The following is a 22,962-nucleotide window of genomic DNA, read 5'->3' as shown; positions in this document are numbered from 1 at the left end:
GTCAATAACTGAATAAACATGAAGTCCTCATTATCTGCAGGCCATAAGGGTAAGGACTTCCCACGGATAACAAAAAGCTAGATTCTCCTATTCCTATGTAACTCTCGTATGTATTGTGAAGGATTGCATGATCCAAACGTTTGAGTCAAAGAGAAAGCAAAGTGAAGTCTGAGGCTAATCTCGCAAGTATACCAATTCACAGCTAGTGAATCAGTAGACTTGTGCTGGCTGAGGGTCCTGGGATGGTAAACCTTCAGATCATATCTTTTCCTCCAATATCACTTGCTGCTGGTCCTCCAGCATTGACTGTGAAGAAAAGGGGACACCATTGCTCAGCTACCTGTCTCTCAATAGCTGCTTCATCAGAATTCTGGCTGATCATCTCCTGTGATCTACTAGAAATGGCTGTACAAATAAGGAAGTTGCTCTAAACATGTACAGAAACAGACACCTTCTTGTTGCTAGCAACCATCACTCCCTTGGCATTGCTTGTCTTTAAATCATTGTTCCAATGCCAGTGATATTCTTGCTGATTGAACTGATGTACCTCACAAAGTGGTCATTGAATCAGCATTTGGTCTACCACAATGTCTGATGAAAGGTCAGAAACCTGGAGTCACAACACTGTTTCTCTCTCTACAAATTATAGACCCATAGAATGGTTGCGGCACTGGAGGAGTTCTTCTGGCCCATCATTTCTTTGCCAGACCAGCTTTAGGTTTTCCCATAGTTTTCTGGTTTTATAGCTGTACTTACTGCTCAAACCCATGGCATGGTTTTGGTTCAGAAACTCCTCAATTTCATCCCATTCTAAGAGCTGGTACTTGGATTTAGCTATCATTTTAGCTTCTCCCCAGTACCTTGCAAATGTCAAAACACCTGGGTTGGGTTGCAGTATGACTGACACACATTGGCTGGAGACTTTACAGTTAACTTGTAGGATGGGCCAAATCACATTAGCCAGCATGTGAGAATCAAGTTTGGGTGGAGATTTGGAAATTAATTTTGCTCAATTCTCCTACCCAAAGCATAAAATATCCTAACTTTGGGCGTAACAGTAAGTTAAAAAAATAGCCAAAAGCAGAACTGAGAGGTTAACACCAGTCTCCCTAAATTTCCAGAACAGCTCTTTCTGAACAAATACAACAGGCATGATTTATCATCTCAACTCTTTTTCTGGTTCTCCTTGTCCAACAAGTATATCTGACATGCAAGAAATTAGATGTAATCCTTTCTAATTGCAACAGTTTTGACTAAGCTCATTAGTTTCAGATTTCAACTGGTGTGTTTTCTGCAATTTGTACAAACATAAACAAACTTCCTTCTCCTGTTCACTTTCCCAAAATCCCTCCATTTACTCAGCTCTTCCTCCCTTCCACTCTAACTTTCTCAACCTTCAGATTAGTTGGAGATCATCTCATTTGCACTGGGCCAGTGAATGACTATGCTATTAAGTTATGTCAGGCGAAAGTGAGGACAGCAGATGCTGGAGATCAGAGTCTAGATTAGAATGGTGCTGGAAAAGCGCAGCAGGTCAGGCAGCATCCGAGGAGCAGGAAAATCGATGTTTCAGGAATGAGGAAGGGCTTTTGCCTGAAATGTCGATTTTCGTGCTCCTCGGATGCTGTCTGACCTGCTGTGCTTTTCCAGCACCACTCTAATCTTGACTATTAAGTTGTGTCAGTCAACCAGCTGAAAAAAAGCAATGGACTACACTATAGGTAGCCATGTTGGGATTAATGTCAATGCCACCTCCAGTGAAAACAGAAAATGTTGGAAATCACAGCAGATCAGGCAGCCTCCATGGTGACAGAGCAGGCTAATGTTTCAAGTCGAGCTGATGTGAAGTGTGGAGGGAGCAGAATTTATGCAATGGTGGTAGGAGGTGGAGTGCTGGGAGAAAAGGATGATGATAGCTCAGATTAAATGATTGGATTGTGAGAATGGCAGAAAAATAGTGTGTCTAACTGTCAGACTGGAAAGAACAGACAGTTCCACTGGAGTGAGAGAGGGGTGAGAGAACATGGTGATAGAGAATGTAATAAGTAAAGCTAAAAAAAAGAAGGGAAGGGATATGAGTGGGTTCACAATCTGAAGGTGAAATCATCTCTAGAATTGTTACACAAAGTTCTTTAGCTCATTTTCTACGTTTCAGACTGTGATTCCATTCTAGTTAGACTAAATTTGACCTTTCGAAAGGTTGATCTCTTTTTTGGTTTTTCAGGATGAAAAGCCAGACAGAAAGATTACCTTGGATTCTTTGATATTTAGGGATGCAAGAACTCCCATCATCATCTTTCCCATCTTTCCACATCAGTGACCTCATTGCTCATTGTGAGGGATGCAGTAAAAGGCTACAATAGCCCCAGAATCTCCTGGGCTCTACCTGGTTCCAATGAAATTCCAGTACATTCAAATGGTTAACAACAGGAATTAGGGAGGAATTCTCTGAAATGTTTGAGTAATTTCAGCTCTCATATTGAAATGGAAATAGAGATGAGTTAGAATTAAATTCAGTGAGAATTTAATGTGGTTTTCAGTTAATTAGCCAGTACTGTCTAATTGGCATTCAGTTATTGTACAGTTATTTCATCATTGGAAATTTGCAATTGACCTGTCTGAGTAAATCTGTGAAGGTTAATGCTTTGGAAATGGCAATTAATCTAATTTTATTAATAATATTGATGGAACTGCACAAAAGATGGATACAAAAAAAGATTAAAATATGACAGAGTATTTAGTTTATCGTGCATAATCTCTCCACAATCCGATTAATGACAGAACCCGAACCATTTAATCTTTTCAGAATGACAACAGATCATTGGTCTAATCCCCAAAAAGATCAAATTCTGTACAATGCCTCACCATCTTCTGAAAACAATATGGCAATAATATTTGCATTTATAGTGCTTTCTCAAATTAAAACATCTGAAAGCACTTTGCATAATGAATTTGCATGGAGTTTGAATGTTTACAATCTGGATTTACGTCTGATGAGCCACCATGCCACCCAAAAGCTCAGCAGGTCTGTGAAGATAAATCAGAGCTGTTTTGTGTCATGTGACCCTACCTCACAACTTTTTTTTGTCTGTGATTTGTGGACGCTCGACTCAAACTGTTAGCTCGGTTTTCCCTCCACAGACCAGCTGAGCTTTTGGGCAGCACAGTGGCTCTGCTCAGCACTGCTGCCTCACAGTGCCAGGGGCCCGGGTTCGATTCCAGCCTCAGGTGACTGTCTGTGTGGAGTTTGCACATTCTCCCCGTGTTTGTGTTTCTTCGGGGTGCTCCGGTTTCTTCCCACAGTCCAAAGATGTGCAGGTTAGGTGGATTGGTCATGCTAAATTGCTCATAGCATTCAGGGATGTTTAGGTTAGGTGCATTAGTCAGGGGTAAGTGTAGAGGAATGGGTCTGGGTGGGATACCCTTCAGAGAGATGGTGTGGGCTTGCTGTGTCAAAGGGCCTGTTTCCACACTGTTGAGATTCTGTGAAGACATTGGTTGCTTATATTCTACAGTTGTTTGACTCATTTACGCTCAGCAACACGGAATCCATGTCGTGTCGACAATTATTTGATTTTCTGCATGTACCATTAGAGCTATTATTTCATAAAATGGATACTTTTAAAAAGGGCTAAATTGATATGCTACCAGATAACAATTTGTAATTAGTAAGATAGTAGCAGAGAGGTAAAGTTACTGGATGCCTGGATTGATATTCTGCAAATCATTAAAAAGACAACTGGATAAAACTAATTCAAGTAATTAATAAATTTAGAGTTAAAAATGCTCGCTTTAGTAATGTCAGCCATGGAGAAAGTGAGGTCTGCAGATGCTGGAGATCAAAGTTGAAACTTTATTGCTGGAACAGCACAGCAGGTCAGGCAGCATCCAGGGAACAGGAGATTCGACGTTTCGGGCACAGGCCCTTCTTCAGGCTATTCCTGAAGAAGGGCCTGTGCCCGAAACGTCGAATCTCCTGTTCCCTGGATGCTGCCTGACCTGCTGTGCTGTTCCAACAATAAAGTTTCAACTAATGTCAGCCATGGACAATTAGTGGGGTACATCTGACAGATCCCTTCAAGTTCCTTAAAATTTCCCAAGCTGAGTAGTCAAATCCCACCAGCGCACTAGAGTTATGTCACATGTCCTTTGGGATACCCTGACTCACACAGTGGATGGTTACCTTGTGTCCTTTCCCCTATGGATCTTTAAATCTAGGAAAGTAGGTTGGACACTAGCTGTAAGTCTATTTGGAAACATTTCTTTAAATTATGAAAGCAGGTTGGAGCCACTGACATTTTCTTTTTGCCTTCCAATCAACTTCTTGCAAAATTATTAATTTTAATATTTTGCAGCATATTACGTACCTTTGACAACTTTTTGCCTTCTTTTAATGGATCCAATCATGGACATAAGCTCCCAATTCTGTCACGGACAAAGGAGAAGTAGGAGTGGATTTGAATTATCATTGCTTTTCCACTCTTACATCTAAGAGAGCAAAGTATTGTTTGATTTTTGCCCTTTCCCTTTTAATACTCTTCCTAAAGTTTGCCAGAGTGTGTTCTCCAAACCCTTGCTTTTAGATCCTAATTTTTGAAATAAATTCTCAGCAAAATTTGTTCTAATGAAATGAAAACATTCAGTCAAAATATTACTAAGACATTCAAAGTGTGGGGATATGATTTCACTACTCTATCAGCATGCACATTCACTCAGAAAATAAGAAAGACAGGACAGGAGAGGAGAGAGGTTACAAATTACAAGCTTTGGTATATCCACAAAAATCAATTCATGTGAGCTGTAAGTGTACAGTACTTTTTTTTTTGGTGAGCTGAGCCAAGTAAGCTTCTTTCTTACAGACAAAGTGTAGGCTTCTTTATAGCTAGCAACTTGGAAATGGAGATGGAAGTCCAAGGCAGACTGTTAACTCAGCCTGGAGTTCCCACCATTGGGTGGGGTGATGAGGTAACTGTAAAAACATTAGGGCTCATTTTACCCTATGTCATCTTGAAGTTTTTCATTTTCTGGGTCTAGAAGAATTCTGGGTAATCCAAGATAGAGGATGGGAGAAAGTTGTGGCTGCAAGAACTGTTCACTTTTTGAGGCATTTTCAGTGTTGGAGCTGATTTCCTCAGATTCTAGGAGCAGTGAATACTGTTTTATAAGCAGTTGCATTGTCTTGGAACTTTGAAAAAAAAAGAACAAAACAATGGAACTTTAAAAAAAGAGGAAGAGAGACAAAACAGTGACCATGTGGGAAGTGATACAAGTAAAACAAATGGAGAACATAGAACATAGAACATAGAAGAATACAGCGCAGTACAGGCCCTTTGGCCCTCGATGTTGCACCGATCCAAGCCCACCTAACCTACACTAGCCCACTATCCTCCATATGCCTATCCCATGCCCGCTTAAATGCCCATAAAGAGGGAGAGTCCACCACTGCTACTGGCAGGGCATTCCAAGAACTCACGACTCGCTGAGTAAAGAACCTACCCCTAACATCTGTCCTATACCTACCACCCCTTAATTTAAAGCTATGCTCCCTCGTAATAGCTGACTCCATACGTGGAAAAAGGTTCTCATGGTCAACCCTATCTAAACCCCTAATCATCTTGTACACCTCTATCAAGTCACCCCTAAACCTTCTTTTCTACAATGAAAACAACCCCAAGTGCCTCAGCCTTTCCTCATACAATCTTCCTACCATACCAGGCAACATCCTGGTAAACCTCCTCTGCACCCGTTCCAATGCCTCCACATCCTTCCTATAGTATGGCGACCAAAACTGCACACAATACTCCAGATGCGGCCGCACCAGAGTCTTATACAAATGCAACATGATCTCAGGACTCCGGAACTCAATTCTTCTACCAATAAAAGCCAGCACGCCATATGCCTTCTTCACCACACTATTTACCTGGGTGGCAACTTTCAAAGATCTGTGTACATGGACAACAAAATCCCTCTGCTCATCCACACTACCAAGTATCCAACCATTAGCCCAGTACCCCATCTTTTTGTTACTCTTACCAAAGTGAATCACCTCACACTTAGCTACATTGAACTCCATTTGCCACCTTTCTGCCCAGTTCTGCAGCTTATCTATATCCCGCTGTAACATGCCACATCCTTCCTCACCGTCAACAACTCCTCCGACTTTCGTATCATCCGCAAACTTGCTCACCCAACCTTCTAGCCTCTCCTCCAGGTCATTTATAAAAATGACAAACAGCAATGGTCCCAAAACAGATCCTTGCGGAACACCGCTAGTAACGGCACTCCAAGATGAACCTTTACCATCAACTACTACCCTCTGTCTTCTTCCAGCCAGCCAATTCCTAATCCAAACCTCCAACTCACCCTCAATGCCATACCGCCGTATTTTTTGAAGTAGCCTACCATGGGGAACCTTATCAAATGCCTTACTAAAATCCATATACACCACATCTACCGCTTTCCCCTCATCCACCTCCTTAGTCACCTTCTCAAAGTATTCAATAATGTTTGTGAGGCACGACCTGCCCTTCACAAAACCATGCTGACTATCCTTGATCACATTATTCCTATCTAGATGTTCATAAATCCTATCCCTTACAATTCTCTCTAAGACTTTTCCCACAACAGAAGTGAGACTCACCGGCCTATAGTTACTAGGGTTATCCCTACTCCCCTTCTTGAACAAGGGAACCATATTTGCTAGCCTCCAGTTTTCTGTAGACTACTCTTGTAGACAACGAGGATATAAAAATCAAGGCCAATGGCTCTGCAATCTCCTCCCTTGCTTCCCAGAGAATGCTAGGATAAATGCCATCAGGCCCAGGGGACTTATCTAATTTCACCCTTTCCAGAATTTCCAGAAGTAAACCAGCACAGGTACCTGACCCAGCAGTGAACTTACACAGCTGACTGCCTCTGCTGTTTAGTTTAAAAGAGACCTAAGGGGGTTTTCCTTCACGCAGAGGTTGGTGAATATTTGGAATGACCTGCCAGAGAAAGTGGTGGAGGCTGATACAATTACAAGATTTAAAAGGCATCTGGGTGGGAATATGAATAGAAAGGATTTAAAGGAATATGGGCCAAATGCTAACAAATGTGATTAGATTTATTTAGGATATCTGGTCAGCATGGACAAGTTGGACCAAAGGGTTGTCTGTACACATCCAAGACTCTATGAGTTGGAAACAGATAGCTCATCTCCAGCCCTTTTCTTTCAGCTTTAACTGAAATATAATGTAGTGTTCAAAAGCCTTTGGAATTTTTATTCTTTCATGGGATGAGGGCATCACTGGCTAGGCAGCATTTATTGCCCATCCATAATTTTCCAGAGGGCAGTTAAGAGTCAAACACACCACAATGGGTCTGGAGTCACATGTAGGCTACACCAGGTAGACAGTTTCCTTCCCTGAAGGGCATTAGTGAACCAGATGGGCTTTTCCCAACAAACAACAACGGTCATCATTAGAACTTTAATTCCCAATTTTTATTGAATTCACGTTCCACCATTTGCATGATGGGATTGGAGCCCAGTACCTCAGATCTTACCTGGGTCTCTGGATTAACAGTTCGGTGATAATACCAATAGTCCATCACTTCCAAATACAGTTAAGAGAACAGGCTCAGCCATTATATGAGCCCAGAAAGGTTGTCTACTTCTTAAAAGAAACAGAATTTAAACAGGAATATTGAAGTGTTTGTGGTTTGGTTTGGAACTTCTCTTCATAACCTCCGGTCATTGACATTTCTTTGTGTCTTTCTCTCCCTGAGATGCTTTGCTGCTATGCGCAGCACATTTTTCTCTCTCGCATGTATTTCTTTTCTGAAGCACTGACCTATTTACCTAAACGGTTTTGTTTAAAACCCTCATTTAAATGCAAGTAAATACGTTAACCAAAAAAGAGAAAATGCTGGAAAATCTCAGCAAGTCTGGCAGCATCTGTAAGGAGAGAAAAGAGCTGACGTTTTGAGTCTAACTGACCCTTTGTCAAAGATAAAAAAAGGAGAATTAGGGAGGTATTTATACTGGGCTGAGAGAAGGTGAGTCCTGGCTCCACAAGCAAAGGTACCAATAAAGAGGTGATAATGACAGTGAATAGAGAGATTATAGGGAGATTAGGAGCTGTGAATGACCAAGGCTGAAGCCAGTGCTATGTGACAAAATATGTGGGGAATGGGGGGGGGGGGGGGGGGGGGGGGGGGGATGGGATGGGTGAAGCAGAGGCTAAATGGAAAACAGGGGAGAAGGGTAGCAAAGGGGAAAGAGGAGAGGAAAAAGGTGATGAGAGAGTGGGGAGTGAGAGAAAGAGAAACAATCAAGAAATAAGAGGTACAGAACAGTGAAAAAAATTTTTTAAAAATAAATTAAATAAAATAAAATAAAATTACGGTGCAGAATGAAAACAGAGGGTTCGAGATGGGATAATCATCTGAAGTTGTTGAATTCAATGTTGAGACCGTCAGGCTGTATAGTGCCTAGTCGGAAGATGAGATGCTGTTCCTCCAGTTTGCGTTGAGCTTCACTGGAACATTGCAGCCAGCCAAGGACAGACATGTGGGCATGGGAGCAGGATTGTGGGTTGAAGTGGCAAGCCATGGGAAGGTCCGGGACCTGATTGCATACAGACCGAAGGTGCTCAACAAAGTGATTACCCAGTAAATACATTGCTTCATAGGTAAAGTCATAAAGATCTACATGCATATAAAGGCCCTTTGGCCTAATATGTCCAAGCCACTCAAAACAACTATTTAACTATTTCAATTCCATTTTCCAGTACCTGCCTCATAGCCTTGTAAATGCACATCTAAGTACTTCTTAAATGTTACAAGTGTTTCTGCCTTTACCACCCTTACAGTCACTAGTGTTCCTGATTCTCACCAATTTCTGGGTGAAAACAACCTTGCCTCACATCTCCTATAAATCTTCTGCACTTAAACCTCTGCCCTTGTCACTGAGCCCTCCATCAAGGGAAAAATTTCTTCCTGTCTACCCTTTGTATTTCAAGGAAGACTTGGCATCACTCACAGAGTTCAAAAAATGAGTTTAGCCTGTGGATTGAATTTTCCCACAACTTGGCTAAGGGTTAATTTTGGCTGAAAATGTGTTGCTGGAAAAGCGCAGCGGGTCAGGCAGCATCCAAGGAGCAGGAGAATCGACGTTTCGAGCATGAGCCCTTCTTCAGGAATGAGGAGATTGTGCCAAGCAGGCTAAGATAAAAGGTAGGGAGGAGGGGCGTTGGAAATGCAATAGGTGGAAGGAGGTTAAGGTGAGGGTGATAGGCCGGAGTGGGGGTGGGGGCAGAGAGGTCAGGAAGAAGATTGCAGGTTAGGAAGGTGGTGCTGAGTTCGAGGGTTGGGACTGAGACAAGGTGGGGGGAGGGGAAATGAGGAAACTGGAGAAATCTGAGTTCATCCCTTGTGGTTGGAGGGTTCCTAGGCGGAAGATGAGGCACTCTTCCTCCAGCCGTCGTGTTGCTATGGTCTGGCGATGGAGGAGTCTAAGGAGTTAAGGGTTAATTTTGAGGAGTTTCATTGAGGATTTCTTTCTGTAAGTCCTAGTGAATTTCACGTGTAGTTTTACACTGCTCATCTTGAAAAGTGTTCACCAGGCTCTTATGCTGCCTTGTGCTCAGTAGCCTAGAATCATAGAATCCCTACAATTTGGAAACAGGCCATTTGGCCCATTGAGTCCACGCCACACCTCTGAAGAGCATCCCACCCAGACCCACCTCCTATCCTATCCCTATAAACCTGCATTTCCTATCGCGAATCTGCCTAGCCTGCATATCTTTGGACTCTGGGAGAAAACTGGAGCACCCACAGGAAACCCATGCAGATACAGGGAAAATGTGCAAACTCCACTCAGACAGTCACTCAAGACTGGAATTGAACTATTGAGCCAGCAAACTGCACTCACTGGTGTCAGGTTCTTGAGGGGTTCAAGAGGCTGACAACATATTTAAATCCCAGACACACACAATTTCAAAAACTGCAAATCAGGAATTCCCCATCATTGTTCCAGTGGGTGAAGATTTCATAAGGAGATGGCTAATAGAGGCAATTTGGCACCCAGTGTGTGGATAGATTCCTGGGGATCCTGGTGAACTGACTGGTGGCCAGGAGGGTCAGCCTCTTTCCCTGGTGCTGCCAACAGCACATCCTGCCAGCCTGATCCAAAGTTGCCAATCCTTTCGGTGTGATGTTCACAGACAGGAGGAACTACCAGAAGTGGAAGGTAGAAGTTGTTGACCTTCTGCGTGCTGCTAAGGAGAGTGCTACCATTTCCTTGCTGCCACCACCTACACTTACTTTCTCTGTGCTCCTGTATCCATTTGCCGTTAAGTCTCATGATGCACCCCTCTCAATACTGCATGCAGCATCTGCCCTCAATAACTCTCATGTGCCGTGTTTCCCCAAAATTGTTAAATCCCGTTGCCCTCTGCACTTCCCACGCACTTATTCCAGTTACCTCACCAACTCTTCTGACCGTGCACTAGCAATGACAGCTGTGTCAGTCACTTTCACCTCACTCAATCCCCACTTTTGTCTCAGCGCAGGATAAATGAACTCACAATAGGCTGAAAGGGCCAAGATTGGCTATAGGATGCTTGACATTCATCTCCTCACCACATACAAGGATAACAACCTTGAGCACAGTCAAAAGTTTTCCATAGTCCTCAATATAGTGGGACATAGAGGTTTCTGACAAGTGGGAAAATGGGATGCCACTATATGGATTTTTTACATTGCATACTTCATGTTGATGTATTCTGCACAAGCCATATACCCCTCCCCGACATGACACAAGAAAGGCAGAACTGCATATACATATAAAATACATATGGTCCAATGTCTGAGGAAGACAATTTCAGGTCCTTGTGCAGCCTTTGAGAAGTGCAATACATATAACTACATGGAAAACATCTGCAGGGTTCTGATATGGATTGAGCTCCATGTGCTCTCATGCAGGAATCACAAAAGTTCAGTATGCAGGCACAGAAAGTAATTAAAAGGTAAACAAAATGTATGAAAAGAATCAAACATAAAAGTAGGGCTGTTATGTTTCAGTGATACAGAATATTTGTGAAACTACATCTCTGATAATGTATGAAGTTTTGGTCTCCTCATTTGAATGGCCTATATCTGCTCCTAATTCATATATTTGTTGGTCTATCCTATGTTTTTTGAAAGCAGAGACATAATGGGCTCCGAGTTGCCCAAACATACTTCTGTAATCTCACTTTGTAAACATAAGGCAGGAATACGTATATCACTTTTAACACATCTAAACCACAGTAACTAGACAAGGATCACATTTCTCATCCTTCAAATTTATTTTCTGAACATCAAAGATAATATTTCCCATGGTTGTCACCATGCCTTCAAAGGAGGATGCTGAAATATAACTTTCCAATCAAGTAGCATTGTATGTTGAGATGTAAAATAGTACTTAGAGTCAGAGAGTCATAGAGATGTACAGAATGGAAACAAACCCTTCAGTCGAACTCGTCCATGCTGATCAGATATCCCAACCCAATCTAGTCCCACCTGCCAGCACCCGGCCCATGTCCCTCCAAACCTTCGCTATTCATATACCCATCCAGATGCCTTTTAAATATTGTAATTGTACCAGCCTCTACCACTTCCTCTGGCAGCTCATTCCATACACGTACCACCCTCTGCATGAAAAGGTTGCCCCTTAGGTCTCTTTTATATCTTTCCCTTCTCACACTAAACCTATGCTCCCTAGTTCTGGACACCCTCACCCCAGGGAATAGACTTGTCTATTTATCCTATCCATGCCCCTCATAATTCTATAAACCTCTATAAGGTCACCCCTCAGCCTCTGACGCTCCAGGAAAAACAGCCCCAGGCCTTTTAGATTAGATTAGATTAGATTAGATTAGATTACAGTGTGGAAACAGGCCCTTCGGCCCAACAAGTCCACACCGACCCGCCGAAGCGAAACCCACCCATACCCCTACATTTACCCCTTACCTAACACTATGGGCAATTTAGTATGGCCAATTCACCTGACCCTGCACATCTTTGGACTGTGGGAGGAAACCGGAGCACCCGGAGGAAACCCACGCAGACACGGGGAGAACGTGCAAACTCCACACAGTCAGTCGCCTGAGGCGACTGTTCAACCTCTCCCTACAGCTACAATCCTCCAACTCTGGCAACATCCTTGTAAGTCTTTTCTGAACCCTTTCAAGTTTCACAACATCTTTCCAATAGGAAGGAGATCAGAATTGCATGCAATATTCCAACAGTGGCTTAAGCAAAGTCCTGTACAGCCGCAACATGACCTCCTAACTCCTGTACTCAATACTCTGACCAATAAAAGAAAGCATACCAAACGCCTTCTTCACTAATCCAGAATCTGGTTTCCAGCATTTGCAGTCATTGTTTTTGCCTTCTTTACTATCCTATCTACCTGCGACTTCACTTTCAAGGACCTTTGCACCTGCACTCCAAGTCTCTTTGTTCAGCAACACTCCCTAGGACCTTACCATGAAGTGTATAAATCCTGTTAAGATTTGCTTTCCCAAAATGCAGCACCTCGCATTTAATTAAGTTAAACTCCATCTAACATTTCTCAGCCCATTGGCCCATCTGATCAAGATCCTGTTGTAATCTGAGGTAACCTTCTTCGCTGTCCACTACACCTCCAATTTTGGTGTCATCTGCAAACTTACTAACTGTACCTCTTACGCTCACATCCAAATAATTTATGTAAATGATGAAAAGTAGTGGCCCCAGCACTGATCCTTGTGGCACTCCACTGCTCACAGCCCTCCAGTCTGAAAAACAACCCTCCACCACCACCCTCTGTCTTCTGCCTTTGAGCCACTTCTGTCTCCAAATGGCTAGTTCTCCCTGTGTTCCATTATATCTAATCTTGCAAACCAGTCTCCCACGGGGAACCTTGTCAAATGCCTTACTGAAATCCATATAGATCACATCTACTGCTCTGCCCTCATCAATCCTCTTTGTTACTTCTTCAAAAAACTCAATCATGTTCATGAGATATGATTTCCCACACACAAAGCCATGTTGACTTTCCAAATACATGTACATCCTGTCCCTCAGGATTCCCTCCAACAACTTGCACACCGCTGACATCAGGCTCACTGGTCTATAGTTCCTTGGATTATCCTTACTACTTTTCTTAAATAGTGGTACCATGTTAGCCACCTTCCAGTCTTCCGGCACCTCACCTATGACTATTGATGATGTAAATATCTCAGCACAGGGCCCAGCAATCACTTTCCTAGCTTCCCACAGAGCCTTAGGGTACACCTGATCAGGGGATTTATCCACCTTTATGTGTTTCAAGATATCCAGCACTTCATCCTCTGTAATATGGACATTTTTCAAGATGTCACCATCTATTTCCCTACATTCTATATCTTCCATATCCTTTTCCACCGTAAAATACCAATGCAAAATACTCGTTTAGTATCTCCTCCATCTCCTGCGGCTCCATACAAAGGCCAACTTGTTGATTTTTGAGGGGCCCTATTCTTTCCCTAGTTACCCTTTTGTCCTTAATGTGTTTGTAAAAACACCTTGGATTTTCCTGAACTCTATTTGCTAAAGCCATCTCATGTCCCCTTTTTGCCCTCCTGATTTCTCTCTTAAGTATACTCCTACTGCCTTTATACTCTCCTTAGGATTCACTCAAACTTGTCTATTTCTGACATATGCCTCTTTCTTTTCCTTAACCAAACATTCAATTTATTTAGTCATCCAGCATTCCCTAGACCTACCAGCTTTTCCTTTCACCCTAACAGGAATATACTTTCTCTGGACTCTCGTTATCTCAGTTCTGAAGGCTTCCCATTTTCCAGCCGTCCCTTTACCTGCGAACATCTGCCTCCAATCAGCTTTTGAAAGTTTTTGCCTAATACCATCAAAATTGGTCTTTCTCCAATTTAGAACTTCAACTTTTAGATCTGGTCTATCCTTTTCCATCACTATTTTAAAACTAAGAGAATTATGATTGTTGGCCCCAAAGTGCTCCCCCACTGACACCTCAGTCACCTGCCCTGTCTTATTTCCCAAGAGTAGGTCAAGTTTTGCACCTTCTTTAGTAGGTACATCCAAATACTGAATCAGAAAATTTTCTTGTACACACTTAACAAATTCCTCTCCGTCTAAACCCTTAACACTATGGCAGTCCCAGTCTATGTTTGGAAAGTTAAAATCTCCTATTATAACCACCCTATTATTCTTACAGATAACTGAGATCTCCTTACAAATTTGTTTTTCAATTTCCCTCTGACTATTAGGGGTATATAATACAATCCCAGTAAGGTGATCATCCCTTTCTTATTTCTCAGTTCTACCCAAATAACTTCCTTGGATGTATTTCCAGGAATATCCTCCCTCAGTACAGCTGTAATGCTATCCCTTATCAAAAACACCACTCCCCCTCCTCTCTTGTCTCCCTTTCTGTTCTTACTGTAGCATTTGTACCCTGGAACATTAAGCTGTCAGTTCTGTTCATCCCTGAGCCACATTTCTGTAATTGCTATGATATCCCAGTCCCATGTTCCTAACCATGCCCTGAGTTTATGTGTCTTCCCTGTTAGGCCTCTTGCATTGAAATAAATGCAGTTTAATTTATCAGTCCTACCTTGTTCTTTGCTTCGTCCCTGCCTGCCCTGACTGTTTGACTTGCTTCTTTTCTAAGCTGTACCAGTCTCAGATTGATCTCTTTTCTCACTATCTCCCTGCGTTCCCACCTTCCCCCTCAACCTTACCAGTTTAAATCCTCCCAAGCAGCTCTCGCAAATCTCCCTGCCAGTATATTGGTTTCCTTCCAACTTAGGTGCAAACCGTCCTTCTTGTTTAGGTCACTTCTATGCCTGAAGAGCTTCTAATGATCCAAAAATGTAAATCCTTCTCCCACACACCAGTTCTATTCATCTGCTCCATCCTCCTATTCCTGCCCTCACTAACGCGTAGTACCGGGAGTAATCCAGATATTGCTACTTTCGAGGAGCTCCTTTTTAAATTCTTGCCTAACTCTCTGTAATCTCCCTTCAGAATCTCAACCTTTTCCCTTCCTACGTCGTTGGTTCCAATCTTGTCCTGCTGGCTCCTCTCCCCCTTGAGAACATTCTGCCCCCTCTCTGAGACATCCTTGATCCTGGCACCAGGGAAGCAAGACACCATTCTGACTTTTTGCTGCTGGCCACAGAAACATCTGTCTGTATCTCAGACTAGAGAGTCCGCTAACACAATCAATCTCTTGGAACTCGACATACCCCTCATTGCATTAGAGCCAGTCTCAATACCAGAAACTTGGCTGCTTGTGCTACATTCCCCTGAAAATCCATCATCCCCAACATTTTCCAAAACAGCATATTTGTTTGAAATGGGTATAGTCACAGAAGAAGGTAAAAACAATGACTGCAGATGCTGGAAACCAGATTCTGGATTAATGATGCTGGAAGAGCACAGCAATTCAGGCAGCATCGAGGAGCTTCAGCAAAATCGACGTTTCGGGCAAAAGCCCTTCATCAGGAAGGGCTACTTCTCTTACCTTTCCTGGAGGTAACCCATCTATGTGACTGTATCTGCGACTTCCCCCCTTCCTATAACTGCCATCCATCACGTCCCCTTGCTCTTGTAAATTCCTCTAATTGTCTCTCCAATCGATCCATTTGATCTGATAGGATTCGTAATCAACAGCATTTGTTGCAGATACAATACTCAATAACCCATAAACTCTCCCTAAACTCCAACATATCACTCTACTAAAAGCCATTTTTGCTCCTTCACAATCTATAGACCCAGAAAATAGCACCGTTTTATTCCTCTGCAAAACACTGATCCAGGTTAAATTAATAATTATGGCTTACATTTTCAGGTTAATCAAGAGACATATCTCAATTAAATAATGTAATCAAGAAAGAACCACTCTATTCACTACTGCAGACTTACTGTAAGGCCATGTTCAAATGTTCACTTATCTGTTTCTGTGCTGTGACCTCTTCCAAATAGGTTCATCCAAGATTAGTTGTGAGTTTCCCAGTTTGTTAATTTTCCCAGACGCACTCTGATGTCCAGGGATACATGAATTCAAACAGTAAAGGCAGTAACTGTGCAGGTTCACTGCTGTGTCAGTTTCTTTCTCTCTCCTTCCTGCACTAAAATTTTCAACATGCACCTTTGAAGGCATATTGGCGACATGGGAAACATTTGTTACGAAGCTCAGAAAATAAATTTAGCTTGTCAGGTGTTTGCTGTCACCCAGCTAAAGTCAGAAGTCCCATGACACCAGGTTATAGTCCAACAGGTTAATTTGAATCACAAGTTTTCGAAGCGCTACTCCTTCGTCAGGTGAAGTTCACTTCTGATTTTACCGACCCCAGTCCAACACCAGCACCTCCACATCATGTCATCCAGCTGGACCTTACTACTCTTTCTGCACCCACCACCTTATCCTGCAGAAGAGCCCTTTGCAGCTTTTCATCTGAAATATTGACATTTCTTTTCAGATGTTGCCACTTAGTTTTGCTCTTGCAATTTCAAGCACCTCCTCATTTGTCTTACCATTTGTATACGGAATTGTTCGCAAATATTTTAGCAGTCATATATCAAAGGTTTTTATTTTCTTCCTCAGATGTTTATTTATCATCCAGGTTTTCAGAAATTGGCAGGAAAGTATAGAATGTAACATTAATGTGTTGAACTGGAGTGGACAAAGTCAAAAATCACACAACACTGAGTTTTAATCCAACAGGTTTATTTTATACCACAAGCTTCCGGAGCCCCATTCTTTCCTCAGGTAGTATGACTTAATTACCTTGTTACAAGCTTGAAATTTCGTGCTAATGTAAAATGCATAGTAAATTAGGTTTGCACTATTTTGAGCAAAATACCTTTCCTCGCAAACTGTTTCAGATTACTGAATGTTAATAATAAAAGTTCGTGACATTTCTAAAATTATAGAACTCAAATTAATTTCATAATCCCCTGAATTAAGCCAGGACTTAGTCCCCAACCACGAAGTTACTGGTTGAAAACTTTATTCCGACCACAAACACCTGTATTATAAATGATACAAAAATCTGCTCCCACTTTTTCACTCTGGATGCAACATTGTACATGGGGATACATTGTAGCATCGCTGAACTGCTTCCAAGAAGCGTGCAGCGGCTGCACACTGACTGAGCAGCCCGCGTTCCAATGATTGGACAATGTTGATGATTGACAGACATCGGGGTCCAATCCTCCTTCGATTATCCGGATCGGCCTCCAATGGTTGGACAACGCTGGTGATTGACAGCTGAATGCTCGCTGCCTCACGGTGATTGGCTGGTCCCCTCACTGTTCCAGGACTGCTGGAGGAAATGTCCTTTTAAAGCCAGAGCATTCGCAAATGTAGGAATTCTTCTGCTGTGACTGAGTGTTTCCGGTTGGGTGTGAGCTGGGTTTTGGTGTCTTTTTGGAGGATTCTCCTAGAAAGGTTCAGGTAAAAGAAAAGTTGTGGGCGCTTTGTGGTTTTGAGAACGGGTTTCTAATAGATGGCGGAGTTATAGAAAAACAGGGTGTTTTCAACTGAGTCAGGGTTAAAGGAAATACATCGCCCGAGGCCCTGGTTTCTGCGAGCATCTCAAGTTGTTTACAGTGAAATTTGCAAAGTTTTGATTGAGATCGCGACTTTTTAAAAATGCACCAGGATGCTACTGTAAACTGTATATTTTCTTTCACTGTAGAAAATGTCGAAATCATTGAAGAAAATAGTGGAAGAATGCAAGGAAAAGAATCAGACAGAATTGGATTTGAGTGACAGAGGGATCTCTAATATGTTGGATATTTCAGGACTGTGTAAGTACCACACTTTTTCATCACCACTAGCCTAACATTTTGTGTCGATAAAATGTGGAGCTAGAAAGACACAGCACGTCAGGTAACATCAGAAGAGCAGGAAAGTTGATGTTTCAGGTCGGGACTCTCCATGGCCAAGCCACAGTCCTAAAGAAGAGTTATTAAATGTCATATTGGGAGCACAGAGTGAGACAAGGGATTAATGTTAGGCCAGGAATTTGGTGCAAAGGGGCAAGGAGTCGCTACTTCCTTTAATGTAACCTCCAGTGTTCGTTCTTTCTTTATCTAAGATAAGAGACTGAGTAAATTGTTAGTTTGGCTAATTAAATAAATATCTCATGATTTGTAGATGCCAGTGTTGGACTGGGGTGTACAAAGTTAAAAATAACGCAACACCAGTTTATAGTCCAATAGGTTTATTTGGAAGCACTAGCTTTCAGTGTGCTGCTCCTTCATCAGGTGATCAAATAAACCTGTTGGACTATAACCTGGTGTTGTGTCATTTTTAACTAAATAAATAAAGTTAGACAATCATAGTAGGGTAATGGTTTTCTGTGACTGCAGAATCTGTACAATGTGTCCTGATGACTATACATGCAGTAAGTGTTTGTGTCTTGAGTAACGTTGGACCTGGCTCTGTGTTGCTGAGAAATAGTCTGAGTTGTGTCTGCTGTGAAGCATCATGTAAAGCAGTGTTACCTGTATATTTTGTTTTCAGATGCAGTTACTTACCTTAGACTAGTAAAACTTTAGAATTAATGTTTTGGAGTATATAGTGGTGGAGGATCTTCAGCCCTTGCCTTACAGAAATAGTTTTACAGCATTGAAAAGGCCTTTGAGCCCATCATGTCTATGCCAGTCATCAGGCACCTATCCATTTCGCCTCATTTTCCAGTTCCTGGCCCACTGCCACAGATTATATGGTGCTTCAAATGATCATATAAATAACCAACACCCTCTCGGTGAAAAAAATTCTTCCTTATATACTCCCTAAGTTACCTGCCACTTATCTTAACCTTCCCCACCACTTGAGTACAATCACCTTTCCTGTACTGTGGCGACCAGAGCTGTAGAGAATAGTGGCCTAACTAATATTATACCGTATACAGTTCTATTATAACCTCCCTGTTCTTCTTGTCAGCACCTTGACTAACAAAGGCAAGTATCCCATATGCCTTCTTAACCCTTCTTGATGAAGGGCTCTTGCCCAAAACATTGATTCTCTTACTCGTTGGATGCTGCCTGACCTGCTGTGCTTTTTCAGTACCACACTCTTAACTCTGATCTCCAGGATTTACAGTCCTCACTTTCTCAAACTTCTCCTCCTGCCTTGTTGCCTTCAAGGGTCTGTGGGCATACATACTGAGGCCTGTCTGATGGCTTCACTCTTCTACCTGATTGCTACTTACATGGATGAGGAGAGTGAGTTCATGGTGCTGGCAAAAGCTTAGTGCAGGATGCCATTCCACTGGGGGAAGTAAAAGGCAATTGATAGGGACAATCTGTTCAGAGGCACTGTTCTCTGTCTTGCTGTGAATGAGTTCCAAAGGTTGCCTTGCTTACCTGGTGCCACAGTTAGAACATCTACTCATCGCTGTGCATGAATATGACCGGAGAGGATCAATTTTCAGAGTCCACTTTAAGAACCAATTATATGGGAAGAACAAGGAATTCAGTTTGAGAAGCCAGGGTCCAAACTAAAGTGCAGAGCATCAAACGTAATAATCTCTGGATTGTTACTTGAGCCATGTGCCATTTGGCATAAGGTCAAGCAAATTCTTGGGAAATAAGGCAGAACAGGTGACTGAGGTGTCAGTGGGGGAGCACTTTGGGGCCAGCGTCCATACTTCTATTTGTTTTAAAATAGTGATGGAAAAGGATAGACCAGATCTAAAAGTTGAAGTTCTAAATTGGAGAAAGGCCAATTTTGACGGTATTGGGCAAGAACTTTCAAAAGCTGATAGGAGGCAGATGTTTGCAGGTAAAGGGACGGCTGGAAAATGGGATAGCAAGAATCCAGACAAAGTATATCCCTGTCAGGGTGAAAGGGAAGGCTGGTAGGTATAGGGAATGCTGGATGACTAAAGAAGTTGAGGGTTTGGTTAAGAAAAAGAAGGAAGCATATGTCAGGTACAGACAGGATAGATCGAGTGAATCCTTAGAGTATAAAGAAAGTAGGAGTATACTTAAGAGGGAAATCAGGAGGGCAAAATGGGGACATGAGATAGCTTTGGCAAATAGAATTAAGGAGAATCCAAAGGGTTTTTACAAATATATATTAAGGACAAAAGGGTAACTAGGGAGAGAATAGGGCCCCTCAAAGATCAGCAAGGTGGCCTTTGTGTGGAGCCACAGAAAATGGGGGAAATACTAAATGAATATTTTGCATCAGTATTTACTGTGGGAAAAGGATATGGAAGACATAGACTGTAGGGAAATAGATGGTGACATCTTGCAAAATGTCCAGATTACAGAGGAGGAAGTGCTGAATGTCTTGAAACGGTTGAAGGTGGATAAATCCCCAGGACCTGATCAGGTGTACCCGAGAACTCTGTGGGAAGCTAGAGAAGTGATTGCTGGGCCTCTTGCTGAGATATTTGTATCATCGATAGTCACAGGTGAAATGCTGGAAGACTGGAGATTGGCAAACATGGTGCCACTGTTTAAGAAGGGTGCTAAGGACAAGCCAGGGAACTATAGACCAGTCAGCCTGACCTCAGTGGTGGGCAAGTTATTGGAGGGAATCCTGAGGGACAGGATGTACATGTATTTGGAAAGGCAAGGACTGATTCAGGGTAGTCAACATGGCTTTGTGTGTGGGAAATCATGTCTCACAAACTTGATTGAGTTTTTTGAAGAAGTAACAGAGGATTAATGAGGGCAGAGCAGTAGATGTGATCTATCTGGACTTCCGTAATGCGTTTGACAAGGTTCCCCATGGGAGACTGATTATCAAGATTAGATCTCGTGGAATACAGGGAGAACTAGCCATTTGGATACAGAAGTGGCTCAAAGGTAGAAGACAGAGGGTGGTGGTGGAGGGTTGTTTTTCAGACTGGAGGCTTGTGACCAGTGGTGTGCCACAAGGATTGGTGCTGGGCCCTCTACTTTTTGTCATTTACATAAATGATTTGGATGCAAGCATAAGAGGTACAGTTAGTAAGTTTGCAGATGACACCAAAATTGGAGGTGTAGTGGACAGCGAAGAGGGTTACCTCAGATTACAACAGGATCTTGGCCAGATGGGCCAATGGGCTGAGAAGTGGCAGATGGAGTTTAATTCAGATAAATGCAAGGTGCTGCATTTTGGGAAAGCAAATCTTAGTAGGACTTATACACTTAATGGTAAGGTTCAAGGGAGTGTTGCTGAACAAAGAGACCTTGGAGTGCAGGTTCATAGCTCCTTGAAAGTGGAGTCGCAGGTAGATAGGATAGTGAAGAAGGTGTTTGGTATACTTTCCTTTATTGGTCAGAGTATTGAGTACAGGAGTTGGGAGATCACGTTGTGGCTGTACAGGACATTGGTTAGGCCACTGTTGGAATATTGCGTGCAATTCTGGTCTCCTTCCTATCGGAAAGATGTTGTGAAACTTTGAAAGGGTTCAGAAAAGATTGTTGCCAGGGTTGGAGGATCTGAGCTACAGGGAGAGGCTGAACAGGCTGGGGCTGTTTTCCCTGGAGTGTCGGAGGCTGAGGGGTGACCTTATAGAGGTTTACAAAATTGAGGGGCATGGATATGATACATAGGCAAAGTCTTTTCCCTGGGGTTGGGGAGTCCAGAACTAGAGGGCTTAGGTTTAGGGTGAGAGGGGAAAGATATAAAAGAGACCTAAGGGGCAACGTTTTCATGCAGAGGGTGATACGTGTATGGAGTGAACTGCCAGAGGATGTGGTGGAGGCTGGTACAATTGCAACATTTAAGAGGCATTTGGATGGGTATATGAATAGGAAGGGTTTGGAGGGATATGGGTCGGGTGCTGGCAGGTGGGACTAGATTGGGTTGGGATATCTGGTCGGCATGGACGTGTTGGACCGAAGGGTCTGTTTCCATGCTGTACATCTCTGACTCTATGACTAATTAAATTTGTGGCTCTCAGAATGGTGTGGGAAGAACATGCTTGTCATCTGCGTGTGTGGCTACTAAGGATAGCTGGTCGTGTCGTTTCGTGGCTAGTTGGTGTTCATGGATGCGGACCGTTAGCTGTCTTCCTGTTTGTCCTATGTAGTGTTTTGTGCAGTCCTTGCATGGGATTTTGTACACTACATTGGTTTTGCTCATGCTGGGTAATGTAGTGTACTAAATCCCAGTTCGACTGGACAACACTACTATTATAGGACAAGCCAAACAGAGAACAGCCAGGGAATTCCTAGAGGCATGGCACTTATCCACAGATTCAATTAATAAGCGCATCGACCTGGATCCAATATACCAACCACTGCAACGGGACAGCTGGAACTGACAACCGGAAGCGGCAGATTCAAAACACTACAAATGCTGGAGGAAACATCACAGAAGTGCTTCACATGAGGCTCCCAAGCACTGAGGATGTCACCTAGACAGGGGACGAAACGTCTGCAACACAAATTCCCAGCTCGGCGAACAGAACCACAACAACGAGCACCCAAGCTACAAATCTTCTCTCAAACTTTGAACTGTTTAAAATGCTTGAATTTGTAAATGTTGATGCACAGAAAGGGTTGGGTATTTTCATGTGCAAGTTGGATTTGTCTTTTGTTGTCTGTGTACTAATGAGAAAGTACTGGTCGTGTCGATTGTGGCAAGCTGGCGTTCATGTACTCGTATAGTCAGTTTTCTTTCTGTTTGTCCGATGTAATGTTTTTCATAGTCCTTGCAGGATATTTTGTAGATGACATTCATCTTGTTGGATGTGGGTAGAATTCAACTCTGACAATGCAACCATCCCAGCACAGGCAAAACAAACATGCGAGTGAATTCCTTGAAACCTGACAATCCAACCGGAATTCAATCAATAAACACATTGAACTGGACCCCATAAACAAGCTACTCCAATACAGAGCTGGAAGTACCAAAAACAGAAACACCTAAATACCAGACAGGACAAACAATTAACACTTAATCAAAGACACGCTGATTAT

General features: G+C 42.6%; 1 protein-coding gene across 2 annotated transcripts in view; it reads left to right on the top strand.

The window, feature by feature from the left end:
* Positions 1 to 22,962, top strand: part of rsu1 (Ras suppressor protein 1) — a 169,667-nt gene that overhangs the window by 7,522 nt on the left and 139,183 nt on the right. Inside the window, exons 1-2 of one of the 2 annotated variants that reach the window (XM_043690377.2) lie at positions 17,363 to 17,488; positions 17,733 to 17,844. In XM_043690377.2, coding sequence (XP_043546312.1) covers positions 17,736 to 17,844 — 109 coding nt within the window. In that variant the 5' untranslated portion in view covers positions 17,363 to 17,488; positions 17,733 to 17,735. Of the gene's footprint in view, positions 1 to 17,362; positions 17,489 to 17,732; positions 17,845 to 22,962 lie in introns of those variants that run through there. The other variant, XM_043690376.2, reaches the window with a different exon arrangement.

Source organism: Chiloscyllium plagiosum, unplaced genomic scaffold (genome assembly GCF_037043375.1).
Source record: "Chiloscyllium plagiosum isolate Xiang-an unplaced genomic scaffold, Cpla_swu_hap1 HiC_scaffold_5, whole genome shotgun sequence".
Taxonomy (NCBI): Eukaryota; Metazoa; Chordata; class Chondrichthyes; order Orectolobiformes; family Hemiscylliidae; genus Chiloscyllium; species Chiloscyllium plagiosum.
The sequence above is the reverse complement of the archived record's forward strand: the minus strand, read 5'-3'. Positions and strand labels throughout refer to the sequence as shown.